Source organism: Falco peregrinus, chromosome 2 (genome assembly GCF_023634155.1).
Source record: "Falco peregrinus isolate bFalPer1 chromosome 2, bFalPer1.pri, whole genome shotgun sequence".
Lineage (NCBI taxonomy): Eukaryota > Metazoa > Chordata > Aves > Falconiformes > Falconidae > Falco > Falco peregrinus.
The window spans coordinates 54,963,743-54,989,899 of NC_073722.1; the positions used below are offsets into that span (position 1 = coordinate 54,963,743).

The 26,157-nt window shown below is 43.7% G+C and overlaps 1 protein-coding gene across 1 annotated transcript in view; it reads left to right on the forward strand.

The window, feature by feature from the left end:
* The first annotated feature begins 208 nt into the window (after window positions 1–208).
* The window catches only part of LIMCH1 (LIM and calponin homology domains 1), a 181,746-nt gene continuing 155,797 nt past the window's right edge, over window positions 209–26,157 (forward strand). The window contains exon 1 of the mRNA XM_055796716.1: window positions 209–690. Coding sequence (XP_055652691.1) covers window positions 595–690 — 96 coding nt within the window. The 5' untranslated portion in view covers window positions 209–594. The remainder of the gene's footprint in view (window positions 691–26,157) is intronic.

The following is a 26,157-nucleotide window of genomic DNA, read 5'->3' on the forward strand; positions in this document are numbered from 1 at the left end:
CAACATTAATTAATCAGGTGTTTAATACAACAGCAGCGACCGGTAGCTCGCCACGTGTAGGGGCGGCTCGGAGCCCTCCAGCAGCTGCGGGGTGGGGGGGATCGGCTGCCCGCCCCCCAAGCCGGGGGTGCCTTGCCATCGCGTCGCCCCCCGTTCCCCACCCCCCACCCCCCCCGCACCCCAGTGGCGGCGCCGCCTGCGATGCGGTGCTCGCGGCGGGGGGGCGGCGGCGCGGGCATTTGCATGGGCTGAAGGCAAAGCGGCTTCGCCCGTCTGTTTTATTTTTAGCTGGCAGCTCAGGGCAGCGCAGCTCAGCTCCGCTCCGCCGGCGGGGCGGGCGGGGCGGCAGGCGAGGGAGGACCGAGCCGGCAGGGCGGGCGGACGGGCACCGGCAGAGAGGTTACCGCAGGCGAGCCGCAGCCAGCCGGGCTGCAGAGCGCCGCCGCCCCCGGCCCCCGCCCCGGCGGCTGCGAGGCAGGGAAGGCCGGCAGCGGCCTCCGCCGTCCCCCCGCCGCGGCCGCGGCTCACCTCGGGCTGGCGGCTCGGTGCCTGGCTGCTCCCCCGCCGCATCCGCGGCGCGCCGGGGCCCTGCAGATGGCCAGTCCCGGGCTGGAGCTGGGGGAGGTTCAGCCTCCTCCCGACGCCCCCCAGCCGGAGCTGGCCTTCACCGAGGCTCAGAAGTGGATCGAGGTAAGACCGCTTACTGCGGTAGCCGGCGGGGTGGCAGGGGTGCGGGCGCCTGGCGCTGGCCCCCATCGGGGACATGCCGCAGGACGACCCGGTGTCCTTGCCCCCCGCCTCCCGGGGATCGCAGGCATTTTATTCCACGCCGAGCTCCGTCCCGGCACCCCCCGCCCCTTCGCTTTGCTCGCTGCGGGGAAGCAGCCGGGGCCGCCCGAACTGGGGCTCGGCCCCCGCGCAGCCTGCGCGCCTTTTGGTGGGCCCTTGCCCCCACCCCCCCCCCCCCCCTCCCGCGCATCTCTGCCAAACTTAATCTTTTAATCGCATTTCCCCTCCCCGCCCGCGGGGTCGGGATGAACAGGGCGGCGGTAAACAGGACCCGCGCAGGTGCGCGGAGCCGCGGAGAGGGAGCGTCCCCCCGCGGGGCTCCCCACCGCAGCGCCGGCCGCGCCTCCCCCGCCCCGGCCCGCGGGTGGCGGCCGCGCAGGTAGCGCTCCGCAGTGCGCGGAGGGGCGGGCCGGGGGCGCCAGCACCGGCGGGGGCAGCGCGCCCGGCGGGGGACCCCCCGCAGCCCCCTCCGCCGCCTCCTCGCCCGGCCCAAGAGGGGCTCCGGGCTCGCTCCTCCGGCAGGGCCGGGGCGCAGCTCTGCCCGTGGTGCGCGCTGGCCCCGAAGCACGAAGACGGGCAGGTGGCGCGTGAAATTTAATAGTTAAATATTTTGGCACGTAACAATAGAGGCACTTTAAATAGCTCTTCGTCTGATTGCCGGTACGGAACACGCTTGAAGGTGGTGGTATAAACCCAGATGCCAGGGTAGCAGCTCCCTTCAGCTGCGAGCTTTGAATTTAATCTGTAGCTTTTAGTAAGCCTCAGTGGATTCTGTTTTCCGACAGTGGTTAGGCAAATTGTTGTTAAAATCGTTGTGACTTTAAGATTCCCTGAAGCCCTGGAATTTCAGGCTGTAATGGTTCACTCCAGCATCAGCCAGAAAGGTAGTGCTGTGTCAGACTTCAGGGAATTGGCACTGACACAGTAAGCTGGCTGGTGTGGGACCAGAGGAACAATGAGGAACGTGGAAAGAAGGGCTTTTGTGTCAAGGAAAGGTGAGTATGCAGCCTGGAAGAGGAAAAGTGAAGAGTGTTTAAACACTGGTTGTCTTGGGAAGATGGATACGGTGGTTTCTTTACAGCCCTCTTTTTAATAGAGGAGCAAGAGAGAAGAGGCACATGATTCCATCGTACGTATGGCACATAAAACGCCTTGTGACCGTGAGTTCTGCTGACTGCTAATGAAGCCAAGACCTCAACAGAAAAAATTAATCTCCATAGGTAGCAATCACTCCAGGCATGATAATAATTAAGGGTCTGTAAGTCTTCCTGTATAAGAGCAGGAACTTGTGGGTCAGGCAGAAGCTTCCTTCTTGGGCAGTTTATTCCACAGTTCACTGTGACAGGAGGTTTCATGCCTGTTCTCAGGCGGCCCAGGGCCTGGTGAGCAGAGCAGAAGGGCTCCTAATTCCTTGTGTCCTCCATGCAGGCCCAGGGGGTCTGTGTGTACAGAGAAAGCTGTCTATAACTTCTTGTGCTTCCCTCACTTTTTTTAATCTGCTTGATGCATGAATGACAAAGCTGTAATGGGCTGTTACTATTGCCACCATCCTCTTGCCTGAGGGAGTGTGTCAGGAGCCTGGAGCATTGCCATGGCTGTGGTGCAAGGCAAGCATCTGCCTTTCCAGCAATGCCGAGTTGATGCTCCCAATAAGAGAAAGGAGGAAGAAGCTTCCAGTGAAGTAAAGGTGGCTTAATTTGCCTAACGCATTGTATTTCCTTGCTCTGGAGCATGAGGATTATTATCTCTTCCAAAAATCTGCTCACTGTTCAGAATCTGGGTGATTTGGATGACTGAATTAGGCAGAACTTGACACATTAGTCCAAAGTTATTGAAAAGCAATGTCAATCTGAAAAATACATAAAAATTAAAAAATGAGGAATATTACAGGTATCAATGTTCTGTGTGCCAAGCCCTATTGATCTGGGTGAAAACTAGAAAACGGGGGTCACACTGTGTCTGACTACTAAGCCCATCTGCTTCACCTGGCTCTGTAATTGTCTCTCACCAGTTTATTCTTTGGCTTAGAGATGTTAGCAAATGTCCAGTGTGCTCTGTCTTCCAGCTCGCTTCTGACCATTTAAAATGACACCTCTCAAACGAAAATAAAAAATTCCATTATGGTTGCAATCAGGGCTGGTGGACCTCCCTAATACGGAGAAGACAGGCTAGTGAGGATGTTAGCAGTGTGAGACAGCTTAAAACCTGTCTTAGGCTGTAAAATAGTGCCGTGGAAGGAAATTAAAGCAGAAATGGACAGACTGAAAACTCTGGGCTTGCTGTGCATTTTTATTCTTAATGATTAAGTTGTGTGACTTGCTATTTGGATTCTCATCTGGTTTAAATCCTCATGTGAATGCTGTCACTATTGTATAGCGCTGACAGGAATCCACCCTGTGGTCTGCAGTGCATTTCTCCCCTGGTGGGGCTGGAAATGGAGGCTGTCCTATTTGTACAGATGGGGAAGCTAAGACATGAAGTGGTGAATGTCTAGATCTGCAAGGATTGAGGTGCTTCCCTTCCTCTGCTCCAGAGGTCTTAGGGGTCTTGTCTTTAATCCTTGGGTCTGTGACCTTTCACCAGAGCAGGTCTTCTGAGTGCCAGAAGTCTTCCTTTTCAACTGACAGCATTTCTTTAATCTGGACCCCGAAGGACAGGGGAGTCTTAAATTGCACTGAAATTTGGGTGGATCCTCATAATCTCGTCTCTCCTTTTATCCGTAATCCTCCTCTTGTCTCTCCCGGGAGCTCTGAACCAGTAGTGTTAAGGTGTTCACCTGAGCAGGGAAAAGGGCCAGAGCTCTGATTCTTACTGCTGAGGCTGCTTATATATTTAACGATTTGTGTTTTCTAAGAGAGTATTTCCAGTGGTGATAGATTTGGTGTCATCTGTGTGTTACAGAAGGTGGGGTTTTTGAATTGGGTGAACTTTCCACTTTGATCGCCAGTCACTTTGGGTAGGAAACTGGAGTTCAGCCTTGCTTAATTTTGCATAAATACCAGCCATGCATCCCTCTGTGTAACAGCAAACCAGTCCTGTTTCTTTTTAGTTTAGCTTGGCATGTGCTGCTTAAGTGAAGAATACCCTCTGAATGATAAAATGAACCATATTAGTAGTACTCAGAGGAATTAAAATAAAGGCACCAAATGAAAAAACCTGTGAGTGAGCTACGTCAATCTGCATTATTAAAGGTGTGGTATCTCATTTCAATTAATGCATCTCAGTTTCACTGAAAGAATATATCAGCCTTGTGAAGTCTGGTAGGTTACTACAGCAAAATAACAGATCTAATTTAATCTAATGGCCTGTAATCTTAAAATGTCAAGGTTTCCTGTATGTGTGTTTAAACTAGAATAACTGATGGTTGAAAGAACATCTGTATAAACAGAGTTATTCTTGCCGTAAAGATTCATAAGAGAGTAATACAGTAATAAAGTTGCATTTAATACCAGTGTAACTCCTATGGGTATTGTTATCTCCTCATCACACTGCCTAGCCTTGCCTCATTAATATGCTCTCCATTGTTGAGACTTGGTTCAATTAGGGATGGCTTTTCCATAGACTTATATTCCTTACACACTTTGCCAGCTGATAAGAATGCTTCCTTTACAGTGGTATGGTAATAATAAACAAGTTATATTTTTCAGTCCCCTATGGTCAGTGCTTGACTATGCTGTTCCCTCTAGATGTGTGTAGGCTAAACCCTGTCAACTTCTAAGAAGTCTGGTACTTTTCTCCTGTATATGTTCCCCTTGAGAATTCTCTTAAGGAGAAATTTGCCAGTCGGAGGGTTTTTTTGAGTGTTGATGAGTAATATTCTTTTTTTCCTTCTAGCGGAACACTTACCTGTGCTCAACTTCCATATTGAAGGTGGCAGTTTTAAGTTGGTATCAGTGGTGCTGCTTCTAGGAGAAGCCATGGTGTATTCCTTAGTGCTTCTGGGTGTGTTGCATTCTACAGCAGAATAGGCATACCACAGCTGCACCACCATCTCTGTGAAAGAGCGTGAGAGGCATAAAACCAGGGAAATGAGTCAGGCAGGTAAACATCGGGACTGTCTTGTGCCAGGAGCCTGGAAACAAGGTTTCTTCAGGGTGTCTCTAATTCCTGTGGATGAAGTGCAAGAGCTGAGGCTTACGGCTCCTGCTGCAAAAATGTAATTTAAAAGGAGGTGAAGGTAGTTCATTGACAAAATCTTTTTCTACTTATTGAAGGGACTTGTTCAGAGTATCTGCTGTAGGGACCTGGAACTCGGGTAATATACAGGTTTGTTTATATGACCTTCAAAATGTGGTGTGGCATTTGAGGAACATCAGGGATGAAATTCTTTTGATGAAAAGTATTGGGTAAGCTAACTGATTCACTGAGTATACCAGTAACCTGCATCCCACAGGAGTGTTTCTGTTTCCAAATATGTGTAGACCTCTACTCTTCCTTTGCTGTGAAGCTGATCTTAAGATCCTTGAATAGAGATTCTAGTTCCTTTGAACGTTGATACGGTTCCTAGAATGGTGGTGCCCCTGGCCAGACTGGGACCTTCGGCTGCAGTCTTGCCATTATTTGGATAGGAATGGATCAAATCCAACAAACACTTTCTCCAGCAAGCAGTTCCAGAAAAGCCAGTCCCACTGCCTTGTGAGAGTATTTGAATATAACCATTTAAGTATAGAACGATGCACCAAGCTTTAGGACTGTGGTTTTATTAATTAAGTATTGTAGGAAATTGTTGAATGAGCCGCCAAGCCGTGCCTACAATTTTTTCAGTGTTTAGCCTTTCTTTCATTTTTTTCCCTCTTTTTCTTCCACTGGAAGAGTCTTACCTTTATACATTACGGATGTATTGGAGGGAATGAATTTATTAAAGTGAGCAAATATATTCTCAGACCAGAATAAACCTATGCAAATGGATTAGACAAGTTGCCTGATTTGTAGACAACCTAAAGTTAGGCCAGATGTGTCTATAAGGCAACCGTGAAGAGTCTAAAGGTGTGTGGTCCTAGATCTACATGAATGCAGAATAACTTTACTGTTGTTATAGTGTCTGGACTTGGAGAGGAATTCTTCACTGCTATCTGCATCTTGTCCTGGGCAGCATTCAGGGATTGCATAGAGGGCAGTTGGGATGCTCGTCATTCTGGCTAAGTTAGTCATTCAGTGGAATGAAAACTAAATTGATTTAAAGGGCGTAGAAGAATCTGCCCAAAGTTTCTGACCCTGTCAGGCTACTACCTTCTAGAAATTTTTTCCTTTTCCAGTGGCCTGGCAGCTGACCTCCTGTCCTGTATACATGGACCCAGTTCCCTTATGAGATGCATTTAAGCCATGTTACAAGTAGCACTTGGCACAGGGGTGAGGATAATCAGAAGAATAATACTATTGATAAAAGGCTAATGTCAGGAAATGCAGGACCGAGCTGTTAAATGTCTGAAAACTGAATTAATTTCTCCTTTGAGTACTAAAATCTTAAAATAGGTAAAAGATCTGCCCGTAACACCAGAGTCTGGAATGCTGTTATGCAATAGGTGGTGAAGGTCAGTTAACGCAGCTATGTAACCTCATTGCACTTGTTCCACTAGTGTTAATGACGTGGTTTTTTGGTTACCTTTTTATTTTTTTTAAAGGCAAATATTGGTCCTCTAGAAAGAAAGGTGGAATCTTTCCCAAGTATGGAGGATAAATAGCAGGTTGATACAGCAGAATTGTTTTCTAGCTTGTAAAATGTGTTTGCTGATCTGCAAAGTGTTGTTTCATGACAGATTATAAAAACTGCGTTATGTTTTGTTTGGAAAATCTACCAGTCTAGAAGCTTTTTGTCCATGGGTGAATACTTCGTTACACTGGTCCTCTGCAAACATCCCAACAAGAACAGTTTTGGAACGATGTTACTGAAGAAGCAGGATTTGTAGGGGTGAAAGTGCTGTTTAAAAGGGCAGCTGCACAGGGGGAAAGTATGAGTGTTTTGGCATGTGGGCCCTGAAGATGTAAGCTTTCTCTCCTCCTTCCAATATATCATTTGAAGAAGAAAGTGCTCTGTTTCCTTGCCCCATTCAGTCCCTTAGATAGCAAATGACTACAACAGCTACTGTGTGGGGCTTAGTTGCTGTCTGGGGTTAAACCATGACAGGCACTAATAACATAAGGTCAAAATTGATAGCTGAAACTTCTCCCAGCTGTGCTGATTGCTGCCTCAGGTGAAAGGGTGGCAGAACGCCTCCTCAAGACAGCCTTGTAAGAATGTGAAGAACTTTAATGTGCCTCAGCTTAAAATGAACGAAACCTCTGCCTGTCACTGCCTTTTATAAGTGGCATAACTGTGCTCCCTGTCCCTGGGACAGGGTGGGGAGTGGCTGCTGGGGCAGCAGCTCTGCTGGGAAGGGCCTGGGAAGCCTGGTGGGACCCCAGGCTCGGAGGAGCCTGCAGTGTCCTCCTGGTTAGCCCTTCGTGGTTGTTCTGGAGCTGGCAGATTGGTGGAAGCGGTAGTTCACTTCTGCTGGGCGCTTGCTAGGCCACACCTGAAATACTGCACCCAGCTTTGGGGCCCAGAGTGCGGGAGGGATGTCGGCAAGCTGGGGGAGCTGAGCAGGGTCCCCAGGCTGGCTGGGGCTGGAGGACTTGCCCTGAGAGGGAAGGTGTTGGAGCTGGGCTGCTTCAGGAGAGGTGGCTTTGTGCAGGGACGTGGCAGCAGCCCCCTAGTACCTGCGGGCAGGTTCTTGAGAAAGCAGGCAGGCACTTCGCAGAGGTACATGACAGGAGGGTGAGATACTTGTCGTAAACTAAAATAGGGAGGGTTGTGACTTGGCAGAGGGAAAAGTTGCCTCACCAGGAGGCCAGTCCAGCATTGGTGCAGGTTGCTCAGAGAGGCTGGGAGCTTGCCATCCCTGGATTGTTTCACTCCTGGCTGGACAAAGTTGGAAGCGGCCTGGTCGAACCTGGGAGCTGCCCTTGCAGGGAGCTGGAGGTGGGACTCGAGGCCCTCCGAGGCCCCTGCCAACTCCATCACCCTGTGCATCTATCACTTGTTGGCAAGGGGTGAGTGAACATCACTTGATTTTATTTTCAGTGCTACTTTGGGTGCTTGTATTATTGTAGTGCTTAGGAGCCTGTTTATGTGAGCAAGGTCCTTCTTGATACAAAAGCAAAACGCCTATGACTTACGGCAGGCATTTTCAGGGTATGCTACTGAGTTTCCTTTGTAGAACCTCCTCGGGGCAGTGCAAAATGTGTTTGGCATCCAATATAACTATCTTTACTAAGCCTGTTTTATTTTAGAAAACTAAACACAACTGATTTCCTTGGCTTGGTGGGATTTTTTTGTTATTTAATTCATTGTGCACTGCTATAGTAGACCAATAAGGAACTGAAATTATTTTCCCTTCCTTTTCAGATCTTGAAAAGATGATGTGCAGGCTAAATTCTTGAGAATTTAGATGCTAAATCCTTAAGAAGTTTTTTGTTTGTGACATTAGTTGGTTGTAAGAGTCCTCTACCTTGATAGTCACTCTGCAAGTTCTAGTATAACTTGCTACTGTTAGCTGGGTGTGTGTGTGTGTATATATTTAATGATTATTGCTAGTAATTCTTATCTGAGCAGAATGGCTTGCTTAACAACAGAGTTAATAGCAGAACTTGCATCTGATGTTAAAGATGACTTAAAATAGTCTAGTGACCTCTTGGTGAGGAGAGGAGAGCATATGGTTCATTTGCCCTTTTGAAGAGGAGACATATTTTGCTGGTTTCTGCTGTTCTGAGGTCTTATGCCTAGTATCAAAAACAGCTTGATTTTCAAATCAACTTTGACAAGCTTAGATTTTGAAAAATAATACTGCTGTGGCTTTTTGGCTCTGGTGTTATTGTCAGTGATTCACAGAGCACTTCACAGGCTAGGGAGCAGCATGGTGGAGGCAGGGCAAGCAATTCTTTAATTCTGCTTTGTGTGGCTGAATGAGTAAGGTAAGGGGGAAATGATCTTCATTAATCTCTCCTTTGCAGGGTTTTCTCCGTGATCCTGGGTTGATGCTGGAAATAAGACAGGGATTTTTGTACTATGTGATCCCACAGTGAGTTTCAGGAACAGCATGAAAGGAAAAATTCTCCATGATGTCTTTTCCCTATACCGTTCCAACCTCCAAAATCTCCCTATCTTCATCTGAAGAATGCCAGCCCTCTGGTTATTTACAAGCTGTAGAGAAAGTGGCTGCACATACTCTATGTAATGCAAAAAACCCAAAGTCCTCATCCTGAGACTGTAAATACATTTCCTATTGTTTCCTTTCCTGTAGGCAGTGGTAGACCTCAGTACAGTATTGCAATTGTGAGCGATCAATTCTCTGGCTGGATTACAGTGTCATTGAAAAGATCAATTAGGCTGTTACCTGCCTTGTATTTCTCAGTTCATACATTGCTGTGATTCAGGTTTTTCTTGCCAACAGTGGGGAGCTGAAATCTGTAAAACACAAGTTCCCAAAATTTTTTTTAGTTCTGATACATTCAGCAAAACTTCAGGTAAAGGGCTTTAATATACGTTATTAATAATGCGTGACACCACTGTGTCATGTCAAGTACCTGACACAGGATGGGACTCTTGGAAGGAGAGGTGAACTGAAGATGGAGAAAAGTGTATCTTCTAGTACTGGAACTTTCCCGTTCCAGAGCAGGAGAAAAAAAAACACCTGCAAGTGACCTTTCCACTAAAACCAGAAGGCCAAGAAGCTCAGGTGAATTTGTACTTCAGGAGCAGGCCACAGACTGGCACAAAGAGTTGTAACCTTTGTTCTGACTTAAGAAGCGTAGTCTTGCTTTTACATAAGCAGAGGCTGATGCCCATAAATAGCTGATTTCAAGTGGGAGCAGAATAGTTAAATGGCTACAGAGGACAGGGGGTTGAGGTTAAAAAATCTCTTTGTGGTTCTTTGCAAGTGCTGTTTTCCATGCAATGCACAGGTTACATTGTGCTGGTGTATCACAGCAGAAGACACTGGCTCTGGTGGAATTCAGAGGTCTTGCTATGATGTCTTAAAACAAATGTAACCCCCAAATCCATACCTATCACTTTAGTCCTCAATTGCCTATAAATATTCTAGGAAATTATGGAACTCATAATGATTTAATTTCTTGAATATCAGTGGTGCATGTTTTATACCTGATACAGGTGTATTGGACAGTCCCTTCCTGTTCCCCCCAAATGGACTCTGAAAATCCTTCATCCAAATGTCTACTAATCTAGAAAATTCTTAAAGATTTTTCTTCAGTCTGCTGTCAGAGAAAGAAAGTTTCAATGTCTGAGGAAAAGCAGTAATATTCCCCCCCTCCTATTTTTTTTTGCGTCATTCCTTGTTTTAAGTATTATTAACTGCTTGCCTTTGTTAACAGCTTGTCTTGTATCCCTCCCCCCTGTTTAAAAAAGGAGCCATGGTGTGTTAGCTAGAGTGCTATTTGGTGGTGGGCATTTTCCAGCTGGTTTGGGGAAGGGGAGGGTGGAACGAAGAGACAGAAGTGACCACCTCACCTCTGTCAGACTGGTGTGGGTAGGGGTTGCCCACTGTGCCAAGGCGTTTGGTGTTGAATCCCTTGGCTTTGTTTCTGTGACTGTTGTGATTCATTTCAGTGGGCTAACTCACATATATTGTTGCAACAAAAACAACTCTGGAAATTTTCTTTTAGTCCAGAAGCATAGCTGTAGGTATGCAATCTAAATGGGGGGTGGTGGTGGGGAACAGCAACTACAGAAGTGTGTTTTCTGTTTGTAATTTTCTTGATTCTGATAAGTTGTTTTTAAAGTTGTGGTTTGGAAAAAGAAAGTCCTGATTTGGGATCATGCATGTGTGGTGTCTGTCTTCTGCCAGTGTTTGGATCAATTAAAGGCAGACAAGAAAATAAACTGTTTTCACAGAAGAAATTATGCTGGCAAGAAAAAGGAGGTGTCAGAATCACCGAGTCATAAAGGTGACTCTCGCCTGAGTTGAAAGAAATTGTATCAAAGTTTAGCCTAACATCCTACCCCTCCCAAAACCAATTTTTATTTCGACAAGGGAGCCTTCAGTTTTGGAATAACATGAAAAAACATCATAAATCAACAAAGTTCAAGCGACTCAAATAATCCTTTATTAGAAACAGCTTGCCTCCTCTGAAGAGAAGCAAAAGCACCCTCTAAACATTTTAATTATGAACATGCAGTCTTCAGTCTTGCGGCGGCCTTATTTTCTCCTTTCCTGAGGTCACTGCTGCTCTGCCAGTGTTGCTCCTCTGCTAGGAGTGATGATTCGGTCAAGGTAGGTACCTGTGCCCACTGGAGGTATGGGCTGCAGGCAGTGTTATGCTGTTCTCTCAGGACGGCCCAGGCATGTGGCCACTTCTGAGGGTAGAGGTGGTGGCTGTTGCATGGTGGTTCTAGCACAGGCGGCCGTTGCGTTGCAGTTCCTGGCATCCAGAGCCTCTTGGATTGGCACAGCACAGCTGAGGGGTTAGATACTCCCTGTGAGGAGAATGAGCATAAAGGGAACAGGGTGTTAAAAATAAAGCTGGTGAAGCAGCAAAGTAATTTTACCTCCCTCGCTTATCTTTCGATGATTATTTCCTCAGGGGAAGCAGTCCTCAGTTAGATTTGCAGACGTTTACTTGGTATGGGTAGTCTTCAAAGACACACATCAGACTGGATTTATTCCAGTCTCATGTATGAAGGATGCACTGCAGTTGGTGGAAGAGGCTTCTTGGAGTATCCTAAACAAAAAGATCTGTGTTTTCATTTAAAAATGTATCTCAAATGCTTTGCTACTTCATTCCTTTCCCTCATTTTGCTTCTTGTTAGTAGCTTCAGGGGAGAAAGTAAGCAAAGCTGTTGTAGATAGCTGTGGGATAAATTAATGATAATTCACAGGGCTAGCTCTGAGGTGACATTCCAGTAAGATTTAATAGAAAACTTGTCTACCAGTGTTTGTGGGATTTTTATCCATTAATTTCCATTTGTTGTAGTTTGCTAGTGTCTCTGATGTAGTACTGCTGAATAATAGCTTTAATTCTTTCCCTTTTTTTTTTTTTTTTTTTTTTTTGGATTTCAACCAGTACTTTTAAGTGAGTATTCTGGTTATAGGCAGATCTGATTATTTGTGGTTTTTCCACCCCTGTCAATATTTGTTAGTTTTTCAGTGCAGTGCTTAATTCTCCAGTGCCATACTGGCTTTTCTTTTTCATTTTAGAATTGTGTGGAGAAAACTTGCATTTCAGCTTCCCACATTAAGGGCCTTGAAATCAATAGATCAAAGCCAGAGCAGGCTTCTTGGAAGTGGTGCAATCTCAAACTGTGTTGAGAGCTTTTGTTTTCTGCCTCTTTCCTGTCTTTTGGTATCTCCCAAGAGAAGGAAGTAAGGGGGAATCTCTGTATAGGGAAAGGGGAGTATCCCGTTGCTGTATGCTTGGGGTACAGGGCTATGTGAGTAGGAGGAGTTGACTTCCAGAAGTAGCAATGGGTGGCAGCCTTTGTACAGGATGGGGAGCTCCAGTATGAAGCATCAAAGTGTCAGTTTCCCATGGCTTGAACTGGGCTCCAGTACACCCAGGAAATTGGCGCTGTTGGAAAACGTGCTGGTGTAGAAAGAGCTGTCAGTGTTAGTTATAGGCAGTGAATATTTTTCCAGTGCATGCAACCTCAGCCAAGCTGAAGTTTTCTTTTAGGATTGAGAAGGAAGAGATGGGCATCTTATATACAAAAAAAGTATGGAGAGAGCAAAACATAAGTTCCTGTTTCTGTGTTTGGTGGGGAGGGAGAGTGCTTTAGACTTAGAACTGCAAGGGCATGCAGGGTGTGAGTAGTTGCTGGAGGAGATCTGATAGAGTCAACACAGCTGAGATGCCTGTGCATGTCAAAATCTCTTGTTGGTACTCTCTGTTGAGGAAAAGCTTTAATTTTTTCAACAAAAATCAGTTTAGAAAAATGTCTCTTCTACAATGTAGAAAGCTTCTGGCAAGGGGAAAAGGTTACTCCAAATGCGTACAGTCATGTTTCTTGTTGTCTGGAGGGGTATCATAGCAGATTTCCTTAGGACAACAGCATGAGACAAAAGGAGCTGCTGTCTGGTAGTTCCCTCACACCCAGTTGCATTTATGGATTGCTATGAAAGTATCTTTTAGACGAGTGAGGTCAAAGCTGTGTGTGTTGGCCTGCTCCTTGGAGCTCTGATTTTTCCCTGCCAGAAGTCTAATGAGGCTGTTGGAGGGAAAGAGCACCTTTGGGAATTTCTAGAGTGTGGTAATGATACAGCTCTTTCACTCCCAGTGCAGTGACAGATTATTTGGACTAATACAAGTAGGATAATTACAACTTTGTTCTTGCTAATAAAGCAGGATGCGTCTTTCTTGTTTATCAACAGCCCATGTGACTTCACATCTGACTTTTGACTGGAGGACTCTGGACTATTTACTTGCTGTTTGTGTGGGCAAGGTTGCGGGATTTTGTTGTCTGTAAATGACTGCTCAGTAATCTGTCTGTTGATGCAGAGCAGTATATAGGTGGCAAAAGCCACTGGCTTGATTGATCTGTCACACAGATGCTGCCAGCTGTCTGCATCCTATAGGTCCTAAGTGCTTTAAATATCTTTATGTAGGAGAATGGTTATCACAAGCTCCCTTTAATAATTTTGTGTAATTGGTCATCCATCCTCCTTGTATCTTTGTATTCTGGTGCCTATAGCTTCAAAGTGGTTTTTTTTCCCTGAACTTGTAAAGAAAAAAAAAGGTTTAGGAAGTTTAGTTGTGAGAAGGGAAGAGATGGGGAGGAACAAAGTCTGGATAAAGAGCTTCAAGAGAATGCATTCTGTAACAGATGCTTCAGAGAATATAAACTGGATCAGGCATATCTAATCCACTGTAAAATCTTCTTTTCCTCTGGAGAGTCCTGGTTGGAGTGAGGACTTCAGACCTGATCATGTTGCAGGGAAGATGCATCTCTTTCTACTGGAAATATATGATAGCAATCCTGACTAGAGTAAGCCGCTTAGCGGAGCTCAATAGAGCTTCTCTGGTACATCGCTTCTGTGAAGTTGTTTCTTCAACAGTTCTTCTGTGCAAGGATTTAGTATTCCTTTCCAGCTCAGTGGAAAGTGAGAAGCACCGAGTACAGACAGGTACTGATTTCCCAGATCTTCTCTCTGGAAGAGTCTTGGACTCAACTCTTAAATTAATTCCAGAGTTATGCTGCTCTGTTTCTGAAGAGAACAGTTTCTGCTTTCCTTTGCTGCTTCTGTCCTCCTCCTTCATAAGCCTAACTTTTAAGGTAGAAGATGGTGGTGGCAGATTTTAAACTGTGGTGTCAGCTCCTGCTCTTTGCTTTGAGGTTGTGCTGAACATACTGCTTTCCAGCTTTAGGCAGTTGTTCCTCCAGTCAACTTGAACAGCATTTCATCCTGATAGCTGTTTTGCTGACATTATTCCCAGTTAGTTATTCATTGGGATTAAGGGCTTTCTGCAGCCAGAACTCTTTGCAGGGAGTGTGCTGTCATTTGGCAGGCCCATCAAACCAGTAATTCTACAGTGCTTAAAATTTTTAATTTGCCCTGCATCCTTCATATTTGGAGTTCCAGCTTATTTGCCCACAGGGCAAATAAGACTTATAATAAATATTAATAAGACTTATCATAAATACTCTTCTTTTTCTGTCTTTTCCCCTTTCCTGCAATATTTTCAACCCAAAACCTTAACAGCCAGACTTTGCTCAGCTTTGTTTGTTCTTGAGGTGTCACGGATACCACGTGTGTGCTTAAGGCTCTGTATACAACTGTTCTTGAACACTTAATGAAGTCCATAAGCAACAAGAAGGTCAGTCTTAGCATGTGTTTGTGTTCTTCACTCCTGGGAGATGATTACTTTAGTTTCCACATTTGGTCACGTAGGTAGAATGGTCCTGGGAAGAGTTCTTGTAATGGTGGTGATGATGGCACTTGTGCTTGTGCCTTCTGCCAGTGCTGATGGCACAGGTAGCGTCCTTCCAATCTGATGTCCTGCTTTCTTGTGGAGGTGGCAACAGGCAGTTCTTGCCAGCACCGTTGGGCTGGGTGTAGCTAGACGAGAGTACTTTGTGGTTTTGGGACACTTGGTGCTTGAATGGCCCGTTCCTCTCAATTCTCTGTTGTTTGGTAGTCACCTGAAAGTAACTTGTGTCATGTTTGGGAGCTCCTGTTTTAAGCTAATGTGCAAGCATTCCTCCTGTAATTAAAATAATCAGTTCTATTTTGAATCTGCAGCTTAGTTTGTCCTGGCACTGGTCCCAGCTTGATGGAGAAACTTTGTTTCCTTGTGCAGGTTGTTTTGCTTGGGATAAGCAGGTAAAAGGAAGAACTGTGGGGTGTGTGCTCTTGTAACATCTGTTTCTCACTGGCCTTGGATCTCTTGCCTGATGAAGAGAATGTTAAGCATATGTATTGGTCTCTCATGGTCTGCGTCTGCCTTTAGCTCTAGTGACACCTATTCACATGTGTCTATAATGTTTGGTGCAGTTCTAGAAAGAATTGTGATAACCTCTTCATTTTTGTCATAACCAATACCTTTGCCTAGGCTCATCAATTTGTTCTGATTTATTCTGCTGCCAGAGTGCAGCGAATGAATTTGATACACTTCCGGTGAGCAGTTCTCGTGTGAGCTAAGTATGGGTGCAAAAGGAGAAAAACAAAGGTGGTTTTCATTATTAGAAAGAACAAAGCCATGAATAAAAGGGCAAAAGAACTGCTGTCCCTTTCAACAGGAGATAAATTTCCAACACTCTGTTCAGCTGATGTGTGTTGTATTTTTAGACATAACTGACTTTGGTTTAAGACACTATTAATTTCAAATACCAGCCCATTTTATATTTGGAAAAGCAGGTGTGTGTTCATGAGTATGATCTGACACAACAGAATTCTGTCTCTGGAAGAACAGAATAATGTATCCTATTTAAATTATTTTTTAAAATTTTTTCAAATTTATTTTTAAACATATCACATGTCTGTAATCAAATGGTTAATCTTGAAACTGCAGACTATAAAACCTGACTTGCTTACTTAAATGTCATCAGCAGAAAGACATACTTGGTAAGTACTGAGAAATAGATACTTTTTTTTTTAATGGGAGACTCAATTTATATGTCCAGTTTTCTCTCAAAGATGAAGATTTTTAAATCCCATGCCTTCTGTTTGTACTGTCTTGTACTTGCCTATCCCAAGGATAGATGTAGAACTACATTGCAGACCAAGCAGATGATCCAGCTAAGCTTGGTGGAAGTGGGAGTGGAATGTGGCTTTCTGGGCCTTTGTTTTTTGCCATTAAAATAAAAACTGCCAGCCCTGCCCTACAAACCCAAATCCTGTCAGTGCCCAAAAGCTCACCAGCTTGCTTCTATTTTCATTTTTATAAAGTAGCCTATACAGATTCCTATGTAGTACTTCTATTACCAGTATTGCTTGGAGTTTGACAGCCTTTGAAAGTGGTCCAGGCTGGAGTCAAATTTGTAGCTCAAGGTGACCTCTTTATTTAGTCCCTGATTGGGAGAATTCGTACGTGTGTGTCTTAAAAGACCATATTTTGTGTATTTCTGTCATTGGTGATGGCATCTAATTTCCTTATTCAGTCTAGATGTCTACTAGTTTTGTTCTCTAGCACTCTGATTTTAGGGTACGTTTTGTAACTTTAGATGGAATGGCTCCTCCTGATTTCTGTGTGGTTGTTGTTACCGTAAGATTATATACTTAAATTTTTGCAGGAGACTTGTAATTTTGCCTTAAAATGTTAGCATGCTAAGAGTGACTTGGTCTTAGTCAGTTTGCTGTCTTTTGTTGTGGCTTTAAGTTAGGGTAGCAGAAGTAAATTCCATAAGCCAAATGGGAAAAGAAATTATTTGCATTTCAGTACATTGATGATTATTTTTAAAAATCTATTATGATTGCTTCTAATACCATAGAGATTGGTTGGTATAATATCGCAGAAAGCTGAGGAAGACTCAGTGTATTCCTTTAAGAATACCTGATTCACTACACCAATAGAGCTTTCATGTATACAGTACAAGAAAATCTAGCTTCACACCCTCATAAGCAGCAGAGCTCATAAGAAGACAAGTGAGTGCTAATACAAATGATGGTTCCCTGTATATATATGTAGGATATCTCCGGGCTAACGCTGGAGTTCTAGCATCCACTAAAGCTCGGCCAAGCTGTCTGACTTCAGGACAGCACAAGAAAGCTTCTTCCATTGGACTTAATGTTTTTCCCCTTATTATTTTTCATTTGAGTATATACTTTGACTGTTCACTCTTTTGGCACTTTATCTCCTGGCCTGTGCTTGCAGCATTTGTTAGACTGAATTGAATGTACAAAACTTGTTAAATTACCAAAAGGTGTGCTGTATTCTCTCTTTACTTATACAGTATCCAGCTTCCTAGAACCTAATCTCACTAAAGACTGCTAGACGCAAGTGAAGTAATTATTCAGAAAATTCTTATATGTGTTTCTGTCTTCTGTCTTGGAGAACGTGATGAAATTTGCAAGGTCAGGCCTGCTAACATAATACAATAGTGTTGTATTTGCAAGCTCAATTCTCCTTCATGGGCATGCATATTAAATAAATGGTCACTGCTGTGTTTCTTCTGAGTATCTCTTTAGTGTGCAGAATGAATAGCGCAGCTCTTAATGAACAGCTATTCAGTGTTTCACTTTCTCCTTACTGTTCAACATGCAGTCCTGTGCCATGTTTATTATGTGCTATTCAAACCAAATCCCAAGGACAGAATTACTTTCTCAGACTTTTGTGGTGCTCATCACTAAAGTGTCTTTGCAAAAAAGTTCTTTGCAAACATGATTCTTATTTCATGCCATCAGAGTAAGTACCAGGACTGTGGTACGGAGAAAATAGATTCAAGGCTATATGCTAATTTGAGACTTTCAAGGCCTTGTATTCTTTGCCGTGTACTTAGCATTCTGTAGCATTATAGAGGCGCAGCTATGGCGCGCTTCCATGCACTGGGATGCCAGGCACTCATAGCAAATGAGCAACGTGTGACTAGTAATCAGCTATCAAAAGCCTGATATAAATGACTTGACTAGTAACACAACTGAGTACAGTGGCACAAGCCAAGAGAGTATTCAAATCTTAGAGCAAGCCATATAGTTGGCTGAAATATAAGGTCATCTTTTCAACTCCCTGCAATTCTTTCCTACTTCTGCTGCCTACGTGCAAATTATACAGGCAAGGAAACATAATTGTCCTTGCCTGAACTGTTTCTCTCTAAGGCTTTCAATCTTAGTCTCTTGTGATGTGAGTGACCTAATGAATTTTTCTTGTTTTAATACCAGTTCTTTGTTCTTTATCATTCTCAGGCAGTTTCCTTTTCTCCTGTCTTCTCGCTGCCATTGCTCTCATACCTCACTGGGCTGTCTGCTTTGAAGTTGGCACCAACCTAAGTGAGGGAGCAGCGTGGGTGCTGTTGAATCGCAAGGTTTGGCATTGTGTGCCACCTTTCACTTGTTCTAGCAGGCAAGAAACAGGGCTGAAATGCCCTTAGCCAGACAGCTTTTTTTATCTTACCAGGATACAGTCCTAGTGACATTTCCTTGCTAATAGATAATAAACTGCTGTAATTATTAGTACTCTTCTGACTAGCAGTGAAGACCTTCTGTGTTCACCTGCCTAGATAAAGCTGATTGGAAACCTTTTCCAGCTGGAATATAACAGTTTTTTTCATGCTTATAATCACTTCTTGGAAATAAGATCTCATGATGAATTAGGAGTCCATACATTAGGAGTTTTGAAATGACCTGTGGTAGGAGAGAGGGCTGGGCAGGCTAGTTGGTAACATCTGTCCTGTTGTGTGGAGTCATCTGTTCCTTGGTATTCAGGTTGTCTGAATTCTTTGGCTGAAATTCAGCATGTGAAGGTTAATAGATCAAAATTTGTCTGTTGTAAAGGCTGTGGAAGCTTACTCTGTCAGTTTGTCTTGGTAGTAGATCTGCTTGCTATCACTATGCTATTCTAAATATGCTTTATGTTAATAACATCTTCACTAACTCCTGTAATTAGAATGAAAAGTCAAACTGAAATTATTCATTTAATACCCATAACACTCATTATTATCATACAACGGTATTTGTTTGGAACTCTCTAAAAATCTAGAATGTCTTGTGGTAGTTTTGAAGTAGGGATCTATTTTTTAGATTAAAAAAAAATCTACAAATTTCACTTTCCTCTCTTGAACAAACTACAAGGTATAAAAACTGCCTAAGGCTGTTAGGTAAATTTAAGAATAGATGCCTGTCATTTTTTTGTAATGGTTAAAGAATTTCTCTGTAATAAAGGAAATTTCTCTGTGATGAAGGATCCATAATTTTACTTCATGATCTTTAAGGTCCCTTCTAACCCAAGTCATTCTATGAACCTTGGTAACTGGTAAATCAATTCAGTGTTTTGGAAATAGGACGACTTAGAGTCTAACCAGAATATCTGGTGACACCCATGGTACACCAGTGTTTTGAACTTAGTGTGCTAAATGTTCACAGGTAGTGGGCATTTGACGAAATAAAGGATCTGTACAGGAATGTTATGCAAGACGTAGCATATTCTAAACAAGTATAGTTTGCTTTTTTACTTTGCTGTCCCCGTAGGCCTTTGGGCCTGTATGAGTCCTGTCACAACCTAGAACATCCATTGCAGTTGTAGGGACAGCACTGTCTCAACATATAACCCTTCAGTTGTAAAATATACCAACGATTTTTGAGGCAAATTGTTGATAAGATCAGGTTCTGATAGCTGGTGATTCTTTGTGATGCTGGGAGGCTTAAAGAGAAGGTGCGCACGGGCATATCAACCATGCATTTAAAGTGATGTTACGTTTCCCTGTAGCTAATTCTTGGAAGGCTCTGGGGACAGTAGAATATCACATCCAGGTAGAAGGGAAATTTCTGGTTCATCTCGGAGAATCATTTGTGCCTTGGAGATCCTTCGGTTTCGAAAAATTTCAAGTTATTTCCAAAGTACATGGTGACCCTTTAAATGTTACTACAGAAGCTTGGGTTTTGTGTCTGGTTTTGTGCTGCAACTGTAACGTGAACTGGCTTATCTCAAATAAAAGCTTCAGGGAATTGGAAAACTATATATTTAAGTTGAGTTAAGTTTTAGGATGCCATTGTAAGCCTTCTATTACTGCTTTCATAAGATAAGCGTTGCTCAGAAAGGAAACATTATCTGTCTGGCTTTGAAGCATGAGGTCTACAGCATATGAGTCTCTTTTGGTGTGTTGGCCTGAGATTGTCTCTCGGAACAATAGCTGCACTATGACAGTGGGTAGAAGTAGGAGAGAGGCTCCCAAATGGGGACACAGGTAAGCAGAATAAAAGTTTTGGCTGGAACCCTGGGAAAATGCTTGCAGCTAGTGTCTCTTGTGGAAGAGAGGAGAAATTTGAGATTTTAGCACAAGGTAGCTTTGTGCAGGTTTCTGTTGATGGCAAAGAGAATGTGGAAAGTTGCATGGCAGACACTTGATAACCAGGCACCAAGAAAAATACCTTTTTATGTTAAATCCTGTAGGTCCAGGTGGTTTCTGAAAAACTTAGAATACAGCCTTTTTCCCAAAGTAGCTGACCTTGACGTAAGGGGAGGAGCTGGCAGAATGAAGCTGCCCGAAAGGATTTTTGAAAGCTGGCATGTGCCTGTTGCACTTACTTGATCTAGACGTTACGTCTTGCAGGCTCTAGAAAAAGTCCCAAATACTGCAAGGAAGGTAGTTGTATCCTGCTGGCAAGAGTGTGGTCAGCATATCTGGGGCTTGTTTGTTTTTCTCATTCTTTCATATGTGTGAGCTCCATCAGTTTCCTGACTTCCTCTGAAAATCATTCGCTTCTGTAAATGGTGGAAGAAGGGGGCCAGATAACTACTCTGGGCTTTCTTGGGCGCTCTTGCAGAAAGCCTTACAGAAGACCGGCACAATATACCAGTCTTCATCTAGTTACCCTAAAATTTGAGAGTTGAGGTTATGGGCAGTAGGATATGTTGTTGTAGGCTCATCAATAGCTTTTTTCCTGTGAGTTGTCTGACTGGGGTTTCACAGCATTTGCCTGAAAGTGTTATGACTCTAAGTCCTTTGTGGTTTTGTTTAATGTGGTATTAAAACAACATCAAGTACACTGAGTAAAAGGCTGAGCTTTATTGATATCTCCTACTGTATGGCCATTCAGTTCACCCATTAGATATTACAGAGGACTCAATTTCTGATGACAAATATAGAATAGGGAGGAAATAAACGAGCAGGCAAATGAAGAAAAGACTTGCAAAGTAACTCTTGGTGACACATTTGCATAAATTTGATTCAGGACATAGTCGGATCTTGCTACCTCTTCGAGAGCTTGGTGTTTTTTCTTCTAGTACCTAAGTAAATGTAGTGAAGTAAATTCTAAAGCTAGAATTCTTCTTAATTGGTTTTGTCAAAAAGTAGATTATTGGCTCACATTAAATATCTGAGCTTCATGTAAACTGTTTGCTTGGCATATTAATTTTTGACTGGGGAAAGGTGGTAAAAGCTTCAACTAGCTTTTATTCCATCTAGCTATATATGCAATGTTGAATGTGTGTAGGTACAGGACACCTGACCTTTTCATCCCTCCCTCTCAGATTCAGGTAAGAGACCAAGGTTACAGGAGGAGGTGGAGGCAGCTCATGCCACCTGCTCTAGGCTGGCCCTCAGCTCTAGCCAAAAGACCACCCATCTCTCTGAGGGCTGACCTCAGAGCTGGACTTTGCTACGAGGTGGGGCTTAAGCACAGCATTCTTTTCCATTGTGCTTGGCTAGTATGCTGGGAAATAGCTTGTTTGTGGATTTTCTTTTTTAATTGTGAGGATTTAACTCTCTGTAGCCCAGGTCTGCTCATCATTAATGAACCTGGGAACAGGCTGCCAGATTTCTAATCTAACTCTTGGCTTTCAAATGACCCTCAGGTGCTGTTGTTGCATGGCATGTTTAAAAGCCTTGGTGCCTCAGTAAGGTTAAGGGTCTGCTGTTCACAGCTCTTCCACCCAAGCTACTGAGCAGTATTTTCCCCTTACTTTTCTCTTGCTGTTATTTTCATTCTGTTGGTTTCTTGGCCTTGCAGCTGTGACCCCTGAGAGTGTTATTAGGCAGGTTCCCCTGGGAGGTAATTCTCCCTAGTGTGACAGTCACCCCTCTTTCCCTCCTTTTCTCTGTCTCTTGCTGTGTAGGTGTTTTATCTCATATTAGAGAAAAATGACCTAGTGCACAGCAAAGTAGATTAGTCATTTGATTACTTAATAACTATTATCCTATGGTACATATATACGCAGAATCTTAACAGCTGATCAGTGTGAAACACTTCTACCTAATTGACACTCTCCAGTCAGCTCTAATAGCATTGTATATGGGAACAACTGTACTCCTCCAACATTTGGGTGCAAAATCTGCCGCTGTCTGGGCAGCTGTGCAGGTAAATGGGCGCTGTCTCCAGCTGGACTTAGGAATGGGCCTTTTGAACTTGGAGGTCTGAAAAGAGAGATTATTGTTAGTCAGCTCTGCTGCCCGGAAAATGTTCTGTAATAAATGGTGATATGAGTGCCTTCACTGAAGCACCTTGCCTGTCAGTTTGGTGACAGGACTCATCCAGCTTGTATCACTGATGCAACTTGATAAGGAATACTCCAGAAGGGGAAGGCTGTATCAAGAGCACAGCTTGACTGACGCCTGTGGCCATCTTTACGCGTGCCATTCCTTTTCTAAAACACCAGTGAAACCAAATATCGCTGACATGTTCAACTGCTCTGGGAATTCCCTCCTTCTCCCTCCCCTTGTGTCTCACCCAAATGGTTTGCTGGCCTCAAAGACTACTCCTAACCTAGTGTCAGCCACTCTTCCTGGCCATGAGGCTTGCAGTGTTTCCCCTCTGTTTTTAAGTGCTTTCTCTACTCTGCCAGCAGAAGAGATGCCATGGAGATGGCTTGCTGTTTTAGGTACCTATCGAGCCCAGTCAAGACCCATTCCAGCGGTGGGCTGACCAACTCAAATGCTGAGCAGGCCCTGTGACAGCCTTTAGGCAGGGCTTTATTAGGGAAAAAGTGTCAACTGGAAATGTAATAGATCAAAATACACCAGGATGTGGATTTAATGTCTGATTTCAATGCAGCTAGTACATGGGTAGACTGTTACATCTGCCATAGCTCCATCCATCAAGGAGGAAATATGGTGGACATGAGCATTGTCCAAGCCTCTAACTTTCTCAGGGGCAGTGGGCTCAAAGAAAGGATGTATAAATTTGGTATTTTAAAAGTGTTGTTGTGTTCAAGTTATGTCAGAAAAATGGCATGTCATTGCTGTTCTAAGCTATGAGGGGAATGTTGTGCCGCAGTGGCTGGCTGGTTAAAAGCAGGGTGGCTGCTCTTAAACGTGCCATCAAGCAATGCTTCACCCCAGCCTCCCAGTGCCTCAGGTCAACTTCAGACCACAGCTGCAGTGCTCAGCTCTGGTGCAGGACTTCCCAGCTGCTCCCAGTGCCAGAAGTGGGCTCTCATGGTTTTTCTGTTTAGTTCAAAGATGAGAAAAAAAATTAGCTAGCTGAGGGAAAAACAAACAAAACCAGAACTGAAAGGACTTCAGGATGATATTGATATACACAGATTTTAAGGAAAACCTAGTTTGTAGGCTACAGCTTTGTCTTCGCATACATTTCTTTTAGAGAAGCTAAAGACAGCTCTGTTCTTTTCTTCTGTACATGAGTACAGGTGATACATGTTCAGGGAATAAAATTTTGCAATGAAGTGAGCTCCCGTAATGGGTTTGGCAGATGCTCTGCAGGGTCAGAGCATTTTGAAATTCTCAGGTTTGGTTGTAGGTGGTTTTTTTCCCCTCATTTTCTTAATTCTTCTCCCCACCCCCCTTCTAGAAACTGTGTGTATGTGTGGCTTTTTCTTTTCCTTTTTTCATTTTTCCTCCTTTAAGGGGCAGTTATGAAACCCTCAGTGTTTCTGGGTGTTCTTATTGCAGTTGATGTGTGCCTTATTTTCATCACCAAAAGGGAAAGAAAAGGATTAAGGCTCCCATAGCAGTCTGCGTAAACTTACTGCAGGGAAAAAAACAAACAGCTTTGCTTGTCTTTGAATTTATATGGGTAAAATAAAAGTATCTCAGATTTCTTTTGATTGCCTGTTGCTTGCTGGAATGTATATATGTTCATTAAACTATCTTGGCAGTCCTGGGGAGGGCAGCTGAGGTAGTCCTGCCTTGTGCGACTCCAGTGGTGTGTTCTTGTTGTGACATTGCTTACAGCTGCTGGGCTGAGCTGTCTCAATTAGTTGTGGAATTAATCTGGTAGCAAAGAGCATTGTCTGTCTCTTGCTAGGGAGGTCTTTGAAATAGTTCAGGGTTTTTTCTGTCCTCTATCCTTAAGCTTTTGCATCAAGTCCAAATGGCTTCTTCCTTTTGGACAAATTTAGGAACTGCTATCATGTTGCTTGTAGCTTGTGGCATGCAGTAGGACTGGAAACAAATGTCTGTACAATGATATATTTGATGCCATTTGATCTATGGAATGCCACACTCCACCCCCATCCCACAGTTTTTTTTCTCTTATTTCTAAACGCCCTCACTCCGATGGAGCTGCCTGGTGGTTTAAAATTCTGCCAGTTCTTAAGAACAACAAAATCATACACATGTTGTACCAAAAGATTGAGATAATGAAAATTTTCTATTTGCAGAGCATGAGACTGAAACCTTTATTTAAAAAAAAAAAAAATGAACTCCTTCAAAAATTCAAAAAGCCTGGTTATAAATCGGGCTTTTGGAGCAAAGTGGCGTTCTTGGTGGGCATCTGTGTTGAGTCTGTGATGTGAAAAACCACTATAGAACTGTAGTTACTTAAACCTTTCTGCACTATACTGGCTTGCTGCTTGTAGGATATTGAAAGCTTTCCTTGCTATGTGGTTTCTCCCTCCGTGGCTGATGCTATGATCCTTCTGCTTTCTAACTCTTGTTACTTAAGCAAGGGGGGAATGAAAGCTCTTGTTCACAGATGTACTGTACCAAGATCTCATTTTAGCGAGGGGTGTCTCTGGGTGGTGTTTGGTTGGTTTTTTTGTTTGGTTTGTTTTCTCCTCTTGTTCCCGTTTTCCCTGGCTGTTCAGTATTAGCAATATTTTGGAAGAGTGTTTCTAACTTACAGTTGCAGGCAACACAGGTGTCGGCAGTCTCACACAAGAGCTGTCACTGATTAATGTAGGAATTAGTAGTAACCTGATTTCAAAAGTGTGGTTTTCCCACTAAGCTTTACATTTACATGACTTATCAATAAAGGGATATTCCTAGTGACAAAATCATACTATAGATTTTTTTCAAACCATAATGTTAGTGCATTTGCATTGTTAATGAAGTTTGGGTGGGCTTTGGGACAGCCTCGTTGCTGCTGAAGTTTCTCCTTTTTTAAAGCTGAAGGTTATTTGATTTATTAAACAGATGCTACCTGGCAACCTTGCTCTTGGCATTGACCTGCATTTGCAGCAGTGAGAAGGTGATCCAGCTCATGCATGGCACCTGTAGGCAGTGCTGTGTCCCTCTCATTGTCCATTACCTCATGGTGACTTCTGTTCTGCATTACAGTGATCAAAGATGCAGCAGTAAACCAGCAGCAGGTAGAGGGTGGTTGCATTTGAAAAGTGAGTGTGTGTGCTAACTCCGGGGAAGGTTTGACTCGGAACAAAGACTGCTCACAGGTCTCCAAGGGAAGCAGACCTTGGGAACTGCATGGAAAGTAACGGTTCTTCTTCAGAGACATGTCCTCTGTGAAATGCGGAGAGAAGACATGGTTTGGGAATGGATGTTCTGCAGATAGTTCCTGAGAACCCTTCTGGATTATTTGGTTGGTTTTTTATTTTTTTAATGCTCAGCTGCTCTTGATGTTGCAGTCTGGTCCTACCATGAATGGTCTCTTGCAGTGCACTGTGCAATCTCTCACTGGGGAAATGGCAGCCAAACAATAAACAGTGGATTTATGTTTGGTCTCTGACTGTAAATTAAAACAAATCTTTTAAGTTGGAGTAGTGCTGAGGTTTGACTTTCCATAAGTCATATCTTTTGCCAGTATTTCTGGCCAGATACAATACAATGGTTTAAAACCTCTGGAACAGAATTTGGAGGCCTAATGTACTTGGACGCTTCAGTTGTTAGTGGCTGTTACGAAATGCCATCATCAGATTTATGCTGGTGTATTAGTTTTTGCTCAGCCCTACAGGTCAGAGCACACATGGGCAGGAAGGATCCCAGGTTTAGGGGACAGGAAATTACACGGGACAGGAAAAATGGCACTGCTGATAAAGGCTGAAATCACACCTTTATCTTGGTGATCAGGAGGTCATGGTTGTCAAGCATCA